The sequence below is a fragment of the Oncorhynchus mykiss genome, chromosome Y (assembly GCF_013265735.2).
Source record: "Oncorhynchus mykiss isolate Arlee chromosome Y, USDA_OmykA_1.1, whole genome shotgun sequence".
NCBI classification, from domain to species: Eukaryota; Metazoa; Chordata; class Actinopteri; order Salmoniformes; family Salmonidae; genus Oncorhynchus; species Oncorhynchus mykiss.
The window spans coordinates 34,022,786-34,039,553 of record NC_048593.1 but is presented as its reverse complement, the minus strand read 5'-3'; the positions used below and the strand labels follow the sequence as shown (position 1 = coordinate 34,039,553).

The window sequence follows — 16,768 nt, the reverse complement described above, 5'->3', positions numbered from 1 at the left end:
CTTGCATTCATCCTATCATCCACTGCTCTCTCTCTCTGAGATGTGGATAACCTGAAGCCAACAGCTTAGCTCAACACAACACAGTGCTGCTCCTGCACCTCCTTCTGAACGCTGTCACGTTCATGACCAATTGGATTAGAGGTTGTTGTTGGTGGTGGTAATTTAGTTACTGCAGAAACCTTCTCCTAGAGCAACAACCATGACATGAGAAGCAACATTTTTATGGTGGCAATAGATGCCATCATACTATATTAGACATAGCTTTGATCTAAGCATAAATCCTTATTTGACATGTTACACCTCTTCCTCAGAATGAAGCTATAAATATTATTTTAATTTTTTTGCAGTTTTGTTGAATAACCTGGGCATAAAATGTCATCTATAAGGCAGTTTAGTCTTTCATCCTCTAGTTCTAACCCCTCCCATCTCTGGTTCTTTATTGGTAACAAATAAACAATCCATGAAAATAAGAGGGTCATAAACAATAAACCAACACAGGATCTATACGCATGCTGTTTCAAAAAGAGTGAATTCATTTATTTACAGCAGATTCCCTAACACATACTGTTTATAGTCTATGGTGTCAATGCTGCCGTTGACTCTCAAATCAACTGTAGATTCCCTTGTTGTCAGCTCACCAGGTAGCTTCTCGTGTTCCTTATACAGTATAATTGTAACAGGGTTGTTGAAGAAACAAACACACTCCCCCTGGGGAACAAGCTACTCCTTTAACCACCATCTGGGTCAGCTGTGTTTGGGCTCGGACTCAAACAGGGACATAACATACACTATATATACACAAGTATGTGGACAATGCTTCAAATTAGTGGATTCAGCTTTTTCAGCCACACCGGTTGCTGACAAGTATATAAAATCAAAGCACACAGCCATGCAATCTCTAAAGACAAACATTGAAGTAGAATGGAATAACACTGAAGAGCTCAGTGACTTTCAACGTGGCACCGTCATAGGATGCCACCTTTCCAACAAGTCAGTTCTTCAAATTTATGCCCTGATAGAGCTGCCCCGGTCAACTATAAGTGAGGTTATTGTGATGTGGAAACGTCTAGGAGCAACAACGGCCACACAAGCTCACAGAACAGGACCGCCGAGTGCTGAAGCGGGTAGTGTATTAAAACCATCTGTCCTCGGTTGCAACACTCACTACCGAGTTCCAAACTGCCTCTGGAAGCAAAGTCAGCACAATAACTGTTTGTCGGGGGCTTCATGAAATGGGTTTTCATGGCCGAGCAGCCTCACCCAAGCCTAAATTCACCATGAGCAATGCCAAGTATCACTGCCATTGGACTCTAGGAGCAGTCACTAATGCTCTTGTGGCTGAATGGAAGCAAGTCCCAGCAGCAATGTTCCAACATCTAGTGGAAAGCCTTCCCAGAAGAGTGGAGGCTGTTATAGCAGCAAAGGGGTGACCAACTCCATATTAATGGCCATGATATTGGAATGAGATGTTTGACAAGCAGGTGTCCACATACTTTTGGTCATGGCTTCTTTAGAAAATAGCACACACTACGCTACTGTTGGGCTCAGCATCTGCTATCCTAGTGTTAAACAGCTAGGGTAACATAGCATGCGAGCACTGTGAATATTGAATTAATAATGAATTCAGATGAAACAGTTTAACTGCATCGTTTTCTACTGGAATTCTAATTGCAAGTAATGAGCTAGAGGTCAACGAAGCATTTGCCAGTGGGATGTACTGCCATAACAATCTCTGCCCCCTGCTATTTTAATGAGCAAACACTTGCATTGTTTCTCTCCTGCTAATCCAGATACATGGTGCATACTTTCCGGGCACTAATCATAGATATCATGAGTAATAATTGCCATATGTCCTTTTCTATGGAAATTGAGAGTCATTTTATCAATTAACACAGTCTTTCTAAGCACCTCAATTAGTCCTCCAAAATCTCCAGCAAGAGCATTTCAGGATTCTGTACAGTCAGCCTATGAGCTCATCCTAAGCCTTTGTTCTCAACCCCAATAGAAAAGGGGACCTAATCCCTGATCCTTTACCCTATCCCACAGTACCCTCCTGTCCTTACTATGTGCAGCTGCAGGTAGTCTCCCAGTCCACTGGTGCTCTCCACTCTGACCAAGATGGCGTCTTTCTGTTGAGTACTGAAGCCCACAGCTAGGCGGTCAGCTCTGGTGCTCGGCCTCTCATTAGGGGCCCAGATGTACGTGATGAGGGCTCCTCCTCTCCCAAAGATATACGTGGTCCCAGCTAAGGAAAAATGGAGACAAACAGAAATATTATAAGGAGATTGAGAGATAGGGACAGGATATTGAGGGAGAAGGGGGAGACATTATTAGAGAGAGAGAGAGTTGTTAGAGAGCGTTCCTTCAGGATAGGTTTTTTTCATTTCTTCCCATCAGACCTTACTATCTTTACAGAGATTTCTCTTCAGTAACACTCAACCTAAATTTAGATGCCTATTTTCTTTCCAAGTACAAGACTGTGACAGCTTCATCACATTCCCTAACACAAGCCATTATTCCCTTTGCAGAAACAACATGTCATACACCGGCGCATCAAGACTGACACCAACAGGCTCTTGAACAGCTTCTATCCCCAAGCAATCAATACAACTGATAAATAGCTACACGGACCGAGTTTACCTTGTATCTTTATTGACCTGTTATTTCAGTATTTGCACTGTCTCTATGCCCACTCATAGGGCCCTACACACTGTCTCTATGCCCACTCACAGGGCCCTACACACTGTCTCTATGCCCACTCACAGGGCCCTACACACTGTCTCTATGCCCACTCACAGGGCCCTGTCACTGTCACTCCAACACACACACAAACACTCACTCCATCATCTGTTCACTCACACATAATATGCACATACATTTAGACTGACTCTACACACACCCACACCCACTCACATACAAGCTGCTGCTAGTCTGTTTATCTTATATCTTGTAGCCTACTCACCTTACCCCTATACATATCTACCTCCATCACTCCAGTATCCCTGCACATGCAGACAATGATATTAGAACTAACTTTTTGAATATTTCTTGTATATATTATACTTACTTACTTTATTTTGTATTTCATATTTCTTATTCTTGTTTCTTTGTGTGCGTGTTTCCAGTAATACATTGTTATAGCTTATTCCCCCAAGTTACCCCACAATGTCACTTTTCAAATTTCAGCACACATTTAAAACACTAAAACAGACACAGCCCATAATCTCACAATTTGTTTTATGCATTCGTGTGCTTTTCTTGTGTCCCATTGGAACACTATTATACAGGAATTGCATCACACCTACCACTTCCATGAGTGGTGTAGGCTGTCAGTTGAGCTGACATGGATCTGGCATTAGGTTATGTAAACCTGCCAGTACTGCAGAGTGGGCAAGGTGCCACCATGTCCAAACATGCCAGCATAACTGTAATTACAAGGCTATTGAGTTGCAGTATGCTGCAGTAGTACGTCTTGCCCTGCCCAGGGAGTCAACACTGTGCATTGAGTTAAACTGAGATGAATAATTCATGTGGACGTATGGGAGTAAGCTATGAATCACACTGAATACTGTGAATCACACTAAATACTATGAATCACACTGAATACTATGAATCACACTGATTCATGTCAAGATATGAATCACTTGAATGAGTCTCATACATACTGTATAATCCTCTTGACACTTATAACAATATATATCCCTATATAGTTTTTGTTACCCAAAACTATACCTGCAATATTAAAGCTGATCTACGCTCTCGTACATTTTTAACTAGTCAGTGGCCACGCCCCCGTGAGGCCAGACATTACATCAGGCGTCATGGAATCGTCTCTTTTTTGAAGCACAAACACCAGGAGATTTGGTTGAATGGTTACAGCCATTCTCAACGCGGCCGCTGACAACTCGTACATAAGGTCCTACCTATTAGTTTGTGCCTCGAATACCAACACCAACCACTGGTGGGGGGGGGGTCCCGAGACACAAAAGGGGGGAATACTAGCCCAGACCCATGATGAGCCTCATCAAGGCCGTTGGGGGGGTCGAGATTACGTGCAACACCGTACGAGGCCGCCAGAGCAGAAAACAAATCTAGTTGTAAACTCCCCTATGAGAACAGTGAGGAGCAGACAGGCCCCTAGACTGGGATTATCTTAGAACACATCTAAGATAGCACTGAGGTGTACCACACTGGTCGTAAAAGAAGTCCAGTGGACTTCCACCTCCAAAACAAATGGCAAAAATAGTCATGATTTTCCATGTGTTGTTTCAACTATAATAGTAAAGTGCTCTAATCATGTGTTCCGGTAGGATAATATTCCATAAATCGGTAGGATAACTGGTCCCCTTGAGTACCAGCGCCAATACCAGCACAGTCAGTCCAGCCACAATCAGTAAGAGGATTAGAGACCTCACAAGTCAAATTGCTTTTGATAACAGCGACAGAGGAGTTTGTAGTCACTCAGATTGCAACACGGGGAAGGGAATCTCCAGAACACTCTTCTGATGGTCAACACACATGCCACTAATAAATAGAACCCTCCATTCAGGAGGAAAGTTATTAGAAGTCATGAACCATGATCACACCGCGTACGACTGGTTCAGTGCTTAGAGAGCACTTCCGTCGCAAGGCTTGCTCCTCCGTGGATAACATAGCTATGAAATAGACTCCTTCATACCTATCACCACTACAATGGTTTAAGACACATTGACGTGTAGGACAACTACTACAGGTCCCCTTAACACATGTCTTGAGGTCGACATCAATTCTTACTGACCTCCAGGCATTGACCTGGAAATTATCTGATGACTTTGCAACCTACCAGGATACTTGGTTCTTTCGCTTGGCATGTGCGCTTATGTAAGCATAAACACACACGTACAACGGAACATTTAATGAGGATTTATGATCGGATCACTTAAGGGGCCAAAAAAATCCCAATCTTAGCAAAAACATTTTTCTACACTGAGGCCTTTGACTCTATACTGTAGCTACAGTACTCACCAGTTTCTCCACAGAGGTCTATAGGTCATCCCTGTAGATTGCCTGAAGCTTGGGCCTTACAGCTGTAGACTTATCATGTAGTTATCCACTTAGGATAGTGCCCTAAGCAACACACTGCGAATTAGGAACACCCTAGATATGACATTAGACAATGCCATGATAGGGTCATTCTGCCAAGACCTTGGACGTATATAGAATATAGTCCAATTAGATGAAGGTGTGATAACTATATTTTGTACATCTTTTGTTTATGATTTTATTCCTTTTCATTTCATTTCCTTTGACACTTAGGAGGTGATAGAGCCATAAAAAAGTTCCTCATACAAACAGCACTTAGTGCAACAATGGCGCTCATTTGTATATTTTGTGAGTGTGTGTGCATTGTTAACATCTGCCTAAATTACAGCCCAGATCTTCCAGTCTGGATGACCAGATAACAGGTCCGGAACGGCGATCCCAATCCGGACATCCACTGCCATTCCTTGTGGCGGCCTGCTCCATTTGCAGAAATCCTACCCCGGTTGAACACCAGAGGGGGACTGCAACGATTATCCACAACCAGGGCATCAAGTTGGTTTACAACTTGCAGAATCCTTCCAAGTTGAATCCACCAGAGGGGGACCGTCATAACTCTCCTGTGACGATCTGAAGGATCAGGTTACCGTGGGTCCGCTCTAAAGCGTGCTCTCCCTCGTAGAGGAGGAGAGCGGGAAGTCGGCTGTTCATGGTCGGTCATAAATACGCTGCCCCTATGCTCTGGGGTGTTAGAGATTGGAATGTAAACTGTGGAACACAGGGAGATCCTTGGACATAAAAAGTTTGAATAATTAAATAATATTTATATTTTTGAGAATGCGGGAGTGGTGAGTGGACACTTAAGGGACAGTCAAAACAAGTGTGTTTCATTTGGTGATCTCATGAAGAACAGGAAACACACATAACTGTATCTCTTAAAGTGTACATTCCCAGCTGTCAGGTTTACATCTAGATGTTGGATAACATGAATGAGTAAATATGAAACTATTTGTGAGAAGATGTAATATGATGTTGACCTTCTAAATGAGATAATTGTTAAGATGTAAAGTTTTAACTAGTCAGTGTCCACACCCCCTTGAGGCCAGACATTGCATCAGGCGTCATGGAATCGCTCCTTTTTCCACAGAGTATAAAAGTATTTCCTACAAAATCCTACAAAATACATTAAGTCAGAGAACGCCAGGATGGAGTCCCCACGTTGGAATGGCTACAATTCTATAGACCATTAGACCAGATAATATGGAGCTGAGGCTACATAGGCCAGGGAGACCATACAGTGTGTAGAGCTGGCTACACGGCTGGAAATGGTTCAACTCTGAGACGATCGATCACTACAGAATAAGAGCAAACCCTAGACGTAGAATTACTAGTCTGCAGCGGGAAATTACGGAACTCTAGTATGAGAATACTGACAACCGCAAAAGCATCTATTCTATGCAACAACCATCTGTACGCCTGACATATCCATTTCAACAAACAATATCCAGAGCCGCTGAGAAAGAGACAACCACGAAAGACATTGTGACTTCTGGGGAAGTTAACCAGAGACTTTCTGATTATCTGACTCTCCAGCAGATGGACCGGCAAATTCCAACAGAGAAGACAACGACATACGGGCGTTAATATAAACATTGCAATTATTCTCGAATGAGTGGCCATTCATGTGCAAAGGATTATCATTTCAATTAATATAATTATCAACTGTGTGTAGTGAATCCATTTGGTCTCTCCTGCTCTTTTCCTGTCCCCACCCCTTTCCATTGTCTACCAAGCAGTCATACCGGTTTAGCCCACAAGGGACTTATAAATGCATTGTGTTAGTAACCAATATCTACTCTTTGTTATGTATTTCTGTGATTATTTAGTCAGCTAGTAAATAAATAATTAAGCCAATTTGTATATTGCTGATTCATCATTTAGGCTAGGGTTCGTGCAGATATCCAAGGGTTTATAATGTTCAGTAATGAGAACTAATGAGGTAATAATGATACATTAATAGAAGGCTAATCAATAAGATATGAAAATATCTGAAGAGTCGATTCGGGAAATAGAGACTCTATAAACATTTTCCTGTGGTGCCCCGACTTCCTAGTCAATTAAAGTTTACATGATTAGTTCACGTAATAATAATTACACATAGAGAATTTATTTGATAAAATAAGTCTTCACATTAAATGAGTCACAGACATGACAACTGTTGACACGACAACTGTTTACCAAACATAACCTGGTTAACATATTATCTAAGTATTTTCTACAACTGTTTTAATTAGCTTCATCAGAAGATTGACGTTATATTTCAGTTATGAGTGGTTCGTTCGCCTCCACAGAACCCCAGGTTGGAAGGTCTGTTCCCCTGTCGTTCTGGCACTTACGTCCCTCTACGAGAGGATGTGAGGGGAATGATCTGGCAGCTAGTCCCCCAGGTGGAGCAGGGTTTGGGTGGCAGAGCACCTGCTCTCCTGGAACCTGAGAAATGTGCCAGTACTGCATGTGATAGAACCATGACAGCCACAGCTAAATCCATGACAATCACAGCTAAAACTATGACAATCACAGCTAAAACCATGACAACCACAGCTAAAACCATGACAACCACAGCTCGTACGGAAAATGAGGCTCACCCATTAAGTCACAGCAGGTGCCATGATCAGGGGTGAAGATGTCCTCTCTTAGGAAGAAAGAGCATGTGAAACTGTCTTGTCTAATTCTGTAGCTTAGTAGACCTGCCTGGGTTGGGGACTTGGAACAGTGGGTGGTGGGTTCTAACATGTTCTGTTGTGTGAAATGACTTGCATACTATTTGTAAATATATCATGCAAAGAATATGGTGAGTAAGTCGGAAATTGCTTTCAGGTTGCAACTTGTACGTCCTTTTTCCAATACGAGCCGTAGTGGTGGTTGAATGACATGCAGTCTAGCGTGAGTACTTGCACTGAGCTAACATCATTCTGGGTCATGGTTTAGTCTTAGATAAAAGTGAAATGAAGAAGAAGAAGATGATCAGAGGAACACCTGCTGCCAGTGCCCTCCAGTAGAATAAACACTACTACATGTGGGTCAGGCGAGCCTGAGGCCCTGTTCTAATATTAATAGAGAGACTGACACCAGGAGCAGCACTTTGATGCAGGCCTCACTGGAGAATGAGACTGTCTCTAGGCTCTGTGTGATGCAGGCCTCACTGGAGAATGAGACTGTCTCTAGGCTCTGTGTGATGCAGGCCTCACTAGAGAATGAGACTGTCTCTAGGCTCTGTGTGATGCAGGCCTCACTGGAGAATGAGACTGTCTCTAGGCTCTGTGTGATGCAGGCCTCACTGGAGAATGAGACTGTCTCTAGGCTCTGTGTGATGCAGGCCTCACTAGAGAATGAGACTGTCTCTAGGCTCTGTGTGATGCAGGCCTCACTGGAGAATGAGACTGTCTCTAGGCTCTGTGTGATGCAGGCCTCACTGGAGAATGAGACTGTCTCTAGGCTCTGTGTGATGCAGGCCTCACTGGAGAATGAGACTGTCTCTAGGCTCTGTGTGATGCAGGCCTCACTAGAGAATGAGACTGTCTCTAGGCTCTGTGTGATGCAGGCCTCACTGGAGAATGAGACTGTCTCTAGGCTCTGTGTGATGCAGGCCTCACTAGAGAATGAGACTGTATCTAGGCTCTGTGTGATGCAGGCCTCACTGGAGAATGAAACTCTAAGCCAGGGCTCCCCAACCCTGTTCCTGGAGAGCTCCTGTCCTGTAGGTTTTCGCTCCAACCCTAATCTAGTGCACCTGATTCTGATAATTAGCTGGTTGATAAGCTGAATCAGGTTAGTTACCACTGGGGTTGGAGCTAACCTACAGGATGGTACCTCTCCAGGAACAGGGTTGGAGAGCCCTAGCCTCGGCTGTTTTCCATGACCTAATTGGCTAGTAGCCATTAATGTCTTGCTGGTTGAGATAAAGACATATACAGTATGTCAGAAGTTTGTGCGCTATAATGAACAGCATAGTCCCAGTGCCATTGCTCAATCATTCTGGGCACGTGACGATATGCCTGTGGTCTCGACAGGTAGAATAATAATCTTCCATTTCACAGCTCAGTTCCTAATAAATCAAAACGATATTATTAAAAACACATCAATATTTCTGCTTGAGTTGAACAGAAAATTAATTGGTTGAGTTCTGCTCCTCTGGGTTCAGAAGGTTTAATGGAGAAATGATTGATGAGGTATATCATATTACTATTTAAATGAGTAAGGACACAGGCCTGCAAGCAGGCATACACAACATTCAGCAATAACACTTGTCTCTAGTATACAGCTTTTGCATCGGTTGTTTGTACAGTTCTTTGTTCTTATGAGAGCATTGGCAATATATTGTCCTGCATTTAAACAGTACACCTATCAAGCACTCCTAAAGCATTGAGCTGAGCCACACACATGATTGTGATTCCTGACAGCATGTCATCCTGGCAGCATGTTAACCTCACACATCTGTGAAGACCAAACAAGATTGTCACTCCTTCTCAGCCTCAGGACACTTTTTGCCTAAAAATGGAAATGGTACCTACTTAAGCTGGCAGACACAGGATGTCTTGATAAGTCTATTCCTTACACATAACGCTCACGTCCACATACCAATATCATACTAGATTATTCAGATAATCCTATTGGGCGGTGCAGTCGCACACAGAATCAGTTTTTTTGTTTGTTGACGAGATAGAAGCTGGATCAAATCTAGATCATTTCTGCACACCCAGTCACACGAAGGTATATCAAACGTTTTTCCTATCGCAAAGTCTGATACCAGTGTTCTCATTCTATTCATAAAATATTTAGAAATAGTTTGTCGCTTTGATTGAAACTGCGATTCTGGCCAATCTCAGTTTAAGCCAAAGCGACAAACTATTTCAACATATTTTATGATGTGGCACTAATGGCAAGGGCTGCGGAGAGGGTTTGTCTAAAATGGAGAGGGTTCGTCTAAAGTGGAGAGGGTTTATCTGAAGTGGAGAAGGTTCGTCTGAAGTGGAGAGGGTTCGTCTAAAGTGGAGAAGGTTCGTCTGAAGTAGAGAAGGTTCGTCTGAAGTGGAGAAGGTTCGTCTAAAGTGGAGAGGGTTCGTTTAAAGTTGAGAGGGTTCGTCTAAAGTGGAGAGGGTTTGTCTAAAGAGGAGAGGGTTCGTTTAAAGTGGAGAGGGTTTGTCTAAAGAGAAGAGGGTTCGTTTAAAGTGGAGAGGGCTCGTCTAAAGTGGAAAGGGCTCGTCTAAAGTGGAGAGGGTTCGTCTAAAGTGGAGAGGGTTTGTCTAAAGAGGAGAGGGTTCGTTTAAAGTGGTGAGGGTTTGTCTAAAGAGGAGAGGGTTCGTTTAAAGTGGAGAGGGTTCGTTTAAAGTGGAGAGGGTTCGTCTAAAGTGGAGAGGGTTCGTCTAAAGTGGAGAAGGTTCGTCTAAAGTGGAGAGGGTTAGTCTAAAGTGGAGAGGGTTAGTCTAAAGTGGAGAGGGTTTGTCTAAAGAGGAGAGGGTTCGTTTAAAGTGGTGAGGGTTTGTCTAAAGAGGAGAGGGTTCGTTTAAAGTGGAGAGGGTTCGTTTAAAGTGGTGAGGGTTTGTCTAAAGAGGAGAGGGTTCGTTTAAAGTGGAGAGGGTTCGTTTAAAGTGGAGAGGGTTCGTCTAAAGTGGAGAGGGTTCGTCTAAAGTGGAGAAGGTTCGTCTAAAGTGGAGAGGGTTAGTCTAAAGTGGAGAGGGTTAGTCTAAAGTGGAGAAGGTTCGTCTAAAGTGGAGAAGGTTCGTCTAAAGTGGAGAAGGTTCGTCTAAAGTGGAGAGGGTTCGTCTAAAGTGGAGAAGGTTCGTCTAATGTGGAGAAGGTTCGTCTAAAGTGGAGAGGGTTCGTCTAAAGTGGAGAGGGTTCGTCTAAAGTGGAGAAGGTTCGTCTAAAGTGGAGAAGGTTCGTCTGAAGTGGAGAAGGTTCGTCTAAAGTGGAGAGGGTTCGTCTAAAGTGGAGAAGGTTCGTCTAAAGTGGAGAAGGTTTGTCTAAAGTGGAGAGGGTTAGTCTAAAGTGGAGAAGGTTCGTCTAAAGTGGAGAAGGTTCGTCTAAAGAGGAGAAGGTTAGTCTAAAGTGGAGAAGGTTCGTCTAAAGTGGAGAAGGTTCGTCTAAAGTGGAGAGGGTTCGTCTAAAGTGGAGAAGGTTCGTCTAAAGTGGAGAGGGTTCGTCTAAAGTGGAGAAGGTTCGTCTAAAGTGGAGAGGGTTCGTCTAAAGTGGAGAAGGTTCGTCTAAAGTGGAGAAGGTATGTTTAAAGTGGAGAGGGTTAGTCTAAAGTGGAGAAGGTATGTTTAAAGTAGAAACAGTTTGTCTAAAGTGGGGATCTACGAACTAGACACTGGCCACATTTCACAGCTGAATGTGGAATCATCTACTTGATCGCTTTCCCACTGTTATGTGGAATACCGACAAATGGGTTTCTATTAACCAACAGCACTGATACCAGAGAGCACTGTTATTAATGACCCAATGACACCAGAGAAGTATTTGTTCAAGTGGATTTTCAAGAGTCTCGCTGGCTAGAAGGCTGGACTGAAGGGCTCTCATAGGGAGGAGGAAGCCAGTCCATATCAAATTACTCAGCTGTCCAAATCCTCAATACATTGGTGATGATAGGAGCTGCAGCCAAACAGCAAGACAGAGGATGGGAGAGGGAGACCTGTCCATGTGCAGTGATGCATGCATGTAGGGATTGCTATAGGTGTGATCCTTTGTATTTCAGCGATATCTAGAGGCATTATTTGTTTTGCCTACATTTAGGAGTGTGTGTGCGCACACAAGTGTATGTGTGTTGTTTGTTTGTGTGTGTGTGTATGTGTGTTTAGTGTATATGTGCTGAATATCCCATAATTGATTGCTGCTGAGGGTGTGTCTGACTGCTGAGGGTGTGTCTGACTGCTGAGGGTGTGTCTGACTGCGGAGCGTGGGTGGTCTGACTGCTGAGGGTGTGTCTGACTGCTGAGGGTGTGTCTGACTGCTGAGGGTGTCTGACTGCTCAGGGTGTGTCTGACTGCTGGGGGTGTGTCTGACTGCTGAGGGTGTGTCTGACTTCTGAGGGTGTCTGACTGCTGGGGGTGTGTCTGACTGCTGAGGGTGTGTCTGACTGCTGAGGGTGTGTCTGACTGCTGAGGGTGTGTCTGACTGCTGAGGGTGTGTCTGACTGCTGAGGGTGTGTCTGACTGCTGAGGGTGTGTCTGACTGCTGGGGGTGTGTCTGACTGCTGGGGGTGTGTCTGACTGCTGAGGGTGTGTCTGACTGCTGAGGGTGTGTCTGACTGCTGAGGGTGTGTCTGACTGCTGGGGGTGTGTCTGACTGCTGGGGGTGTGTCTGACTGCTGAGGGTGTGTTTTTTGTCTTCGCTGTATCTATTGTTAAGTGGGTCAGCCAAGAGAGGAGGAAGTATGGCGTTCTGCCCCCCTGCACTGCACAACCATGCCTTAAAATAGAGCTCATTTGGCACTCTGGGGAAATATTGTGGGGGTGCATGAGTTCCTGTATGTAATTATTGCAACAGTAAATAAGACTCATAATGCCTCCAGTGTAAAACTCTCTGGTAATGTAGGAGTAGCATAGCAGCCAAGTCTAACAGAGGCAGAGAATTGTTGAGCTGTGAAAATCACCAGCCCTTTCTCTGCGTAGTGAGACCAAATTGTGTTTTTAGGTTTATCCTCTGATTAAAATGCAGCTTCCACAGCCCCCGTTTCCAGTCTCACTTTAACAGAATTTCAGTTTTCCTTCTGTTAGCAGTTTAACACATTCTGTGGCAGCCTGGTTCTGCATGGCTCAGTTGGTAGAGGATGGCACCTGCATCAACAGGGTTGTGGGTTTGATTCCTGGGGCCACCCACACGTAAAATATATGCACATTTTGGATAAAAGCGTCTGCTATATGGCATATATTATATTAGGATGCATTCTGTAACCATCAACAGGAGCCATAATATTGTACTAAAAGGCTAACAAATCTGGACATAGACATGGTCAGTATTAATGATTATATTGTATGCCTTATACAGAGGTATAGAACAGTAGGCTTTTGCTCTAATACAATGTTGCAGTAATGATGCTCCCTAGAATTGAGACATGCCACAGCCTTCACAAGCAGAATCCTGCACCTAACCATGTTGCTTTCAGACACTACCTTCTCAGGGTATGACCTCACCGCAGGGTTTCAACAAGTTTTAAAATTAGCATGATATTTCTCTGTCTTGTTCCTTGCCATTTAGCGCTGTGCTTTGTCTAATCTTATCTTTTCTGCCGGCTACAATTATGGCTGTGGCAGTAGATGCCACGCTAGAGGTCAGGTTCAGCCTATGTTTCAGACACTGATGACATACAGACTGGGACCTTGTTGAACTGCCCTCCACCTCCTCATTTAGATGAGGAGAGAAGAGGATTAACAAGTAGAGAATAAGGTTGTGGTTCTGAATCACTACACTATTAGACAAAAAGGTGCTATCTAGAACCTAAAAGAGTTATTTGGCTGTCCCCATGGTACAACCCTTTGAAGAACCCTTTTTGGTTCCATGTAGAACCTTCTTGGGATCCTTGTAGGACCCTTTCTACAGAGGGTTCTACATGGAATCCAATAGGGTTTTATGTGGAACCAAAAAGGTTTCTCCCTGGAACCAAAAAGGGTTGTTCTTTAGCGACAGCCAAAGAACCCGTTTGGAACCCTTTTTTCAAAGAGTGTACTAGGGGTTGATACTCTAAAGACCCCCCCCCCCCCCCCCCCCCCCCCTGCTGCCTACAATTTACCAAAGAGGACTTAAACCTATTGAAACTGTAATCACCTTACTCTTTTTCCCATGACTACAGTGTACTTGGAATGGTTCACGATAAAAATGGCTAGTCACCCTGGCCTTTATCATTTCTAAGCACAATGTGTGATAGGATTCTTCTAAATTCTCTAACAAAGGTCAATCGGTTATTAATTTACCTGGCTGGTGTTGGAAATGAGACGTGTAAGAGTGTCGCACCCTGACCATAGAGAGCCCTTGTTTCTCTATGGTGTAGTAGGACAGGGCGTGACTAGGGGGTATTCTAGTTTATAATTTCTATGTTGTGTTCTAGTTTATATTTTCTATGTTGGTGTTTTGAATGATTCCCAATTAGAGGCAGCTGGTAATCGTTGTCTCTAATTGGGGATCATATTTAAGTAGCTATTTTTCCCACCTGTGTTTGTGGGGTATTGTTTTGTGTTTGTGCATCACGTAGTCACGTGTAGGTGTTCGTTTATTGATATATTTAGTTTTTTTAAAGTTTCTCTTTGAATTAAATATGTGGAACTCAACATCCGCTGCGCCTTGGTCCCGTTCTTACGACAGCCAAAGAGAGCTGTGGTATGACGTGATGACATGGCTGCTAGTGTTTCAACCAGTTCACTAGGATTACAAAGCCCTGAGGAACATCTGGACAACAAAGGTTGAGAGAAATCCTCCACTGTTTACCAGCCTGGTCTCTAGCTTTTACAAGGCCACATGAATACGGTTAATTCCATTGTATTACAGGATCTGAGTAAGAACAATCTTTTGAATATTTAATTCTTCCAGAAGTGTTATGTTTTATTTATTACTGTAGTAGGAACAAGTCTTTCTCAGCAATATTTTGGGACACACTTTTTCTTATAGGGATTTTGGAATGACAGAATTGATTACTGAGCTTCAACCTGTGAACTTGCGTTCCCTGTTGCTGCCATTGCAGCTGGGCCCTAAACCTGGTGGCAGGTATGTTAACAATGTTTCATTAACCTCATTACCTGCCATCTGGCCACCACAAGAACACCATCTAACAAACAGGACATGAAAGTCAGCTCACCTAGCTAACAACTCAGTGGCCATGCTCACCTCCCACTATATTGTAAGGTGGATGTGTTTTTTTTCTCTCTCTCTCTATCTATCTATCTATCTATCTATCTATCTATAAGAAAAGAGGGACTGTTAGCAGGCAAGGAACTGTGGCAGACAACTTGTGACCACTGTGAAACTGATAACAGGGAAGGAAGCCTCCCCATCCAGGGAGGGGAGAAACCTTGGGATTGCAGTAGATTGTGTAACATGTTGCAGGATGTGATAAGCAATGTAGGAGAATACTTGTTAACTTCATTGTCTGGGAGGAGGAGGGACATTTATGATGAAATGAGAGGTATATAAACCAATGTACATGTAATGATGGGCAGAGCTCTCGTAAATAAACCTACTAACTATTGTAGACTGGCCTCTGTCTGTTTCATTTCAACAAGAATCTTACACATTCTTGGTAACAGACCGAGTAGTTCAATAGAAGTTCAGTTTATGAACATTGAGAACATTATTCTCTAAACAGTCTGGTTTAGAGGGTGAAACCAAGACCAGGGAACTATGTTGCTCTTCTCACTGTAAAGCCTATGTAATATAGTGAATATATCTGTCATGCATATGGTCAAACTGATTAATAGGTCTGCTAATGAGCTTTTCTTGGCGACATAATTAGGTTTTCAGATTTACAGTAGAGAGGAAAGCATCTTCTGTTTACTGATGTACAGACTGTAATGACTAATGCTGCTGAATCTCATCCATTATATCAGGGACCTCTACTGAAGACAGGCAGAAATGTTTCATTCATCCTAAATTGGCATCCTCCGTTCAGAATGACAGTTATATTTGAGTCATTTAGCAGGCACTCTCATCCAGAGCGACTTACAGGAGCAATCAGGGTTAAGGGCCTTTCTCAAGGGCCCATCTACAGATTTTTTACCTTTCGGTTACTAGCCCAACGCTCTTAACCGCTAGGCTCCCTGCCACCCCTGCACTGCAAAGGTGCAAAATAGAAATGTGAAAATGAGAAGTACATGTTTCAGGTGGGCATCATTATGTACATGTTTCAGATCTGTACAAAAGTAGAGCTGTCTCCTTCACTGTCCATTAAAGGCTTTAGAGTGTGAAGGATGCACAGATTTCAAATATATAGTGGGAACAGTTACAGGATTCATGTTGTAGAGGGAAAAACGTGCTTTAATGTGTGCTGTATATTGTTTGTAGTTTTTACTGTGGGTAGACATGTTGTATGGATGGGAACATTGTGTTTGAATATAGCATAGCTAAGAAAACCCACTGTGCATTTGTGTGCTGCATTTTTCAGAAAGTCTGGTCCATTTAATGAGAGCTCAATCTGCACATTAGCACTGATTTTTCTTTCTTTCTTTCTTACCTTTATTTGAATAGGGAAGACATATCTCTTATTCAGATGCGCCCTGTATAATACAACATAAATATACACTTTATACATACTATACAGTACCAGTCAAAGGTCTATTCCTGGGTTTTTCTTTATTTTTACTATTTTCTACATTGTAGAATAATAGTGAAAATATCAAAACTATATAATAACCAGCTTCATGGGGTAGTCACCTGGAATGCATTTCAATTGACAGGTGCGCCTTGTTAAAAGTTAATTTGTGGAATTTCTTTCCTTTGTAATACGTTTGAGCCAATCAGCTGTGTTGTGACAAGGTAGAGGTAGTATGCAGAAGATAGCCTATTTGGTAAAAGTCCAAGTCCATATTTTGGCAAGAACAGCTCAAATAAGCAAAGAGAAACGACAGTCCATCATTACGTTAATTAAGACATGAAGGTCAGTCAATCCGGAAAATGTCAAGAACTTTGAAAGTTTCTTCAAGTGCTGTCGCAAAAAACAAAGCGCTACAATGAAACTGGCTCTCATGAGGACCGCCACAGGAAA

General features: G+C 43.1%; 1 protein-coding gene across 3 annotated transcripts in view; it reads right to left on the bottom strand.

Moving 5' to 3' along the window:
• LOC110510124 (neurexin-2) overlaps positions 1 to 16,768 on the bottom strand; it is a 243,230-nt gene that overhangs the window by 49,511 nt on the left and 176,951 nt on the right. For all 3 annotated transcript variants that reach the window (XM_036967308.1, XM_036967309.1, XM_021591470.2), the window contains one exon: positions 2,064 to 2,245. In XM_036967308.1, the coding sequence (XP_036823203.1) occupies positions 2,064 to 2,245 (182 nt within the window). The remainder of the gene's footprint in view (positions 1 to 2,063; positions 2,246 to 16,768) is intronic.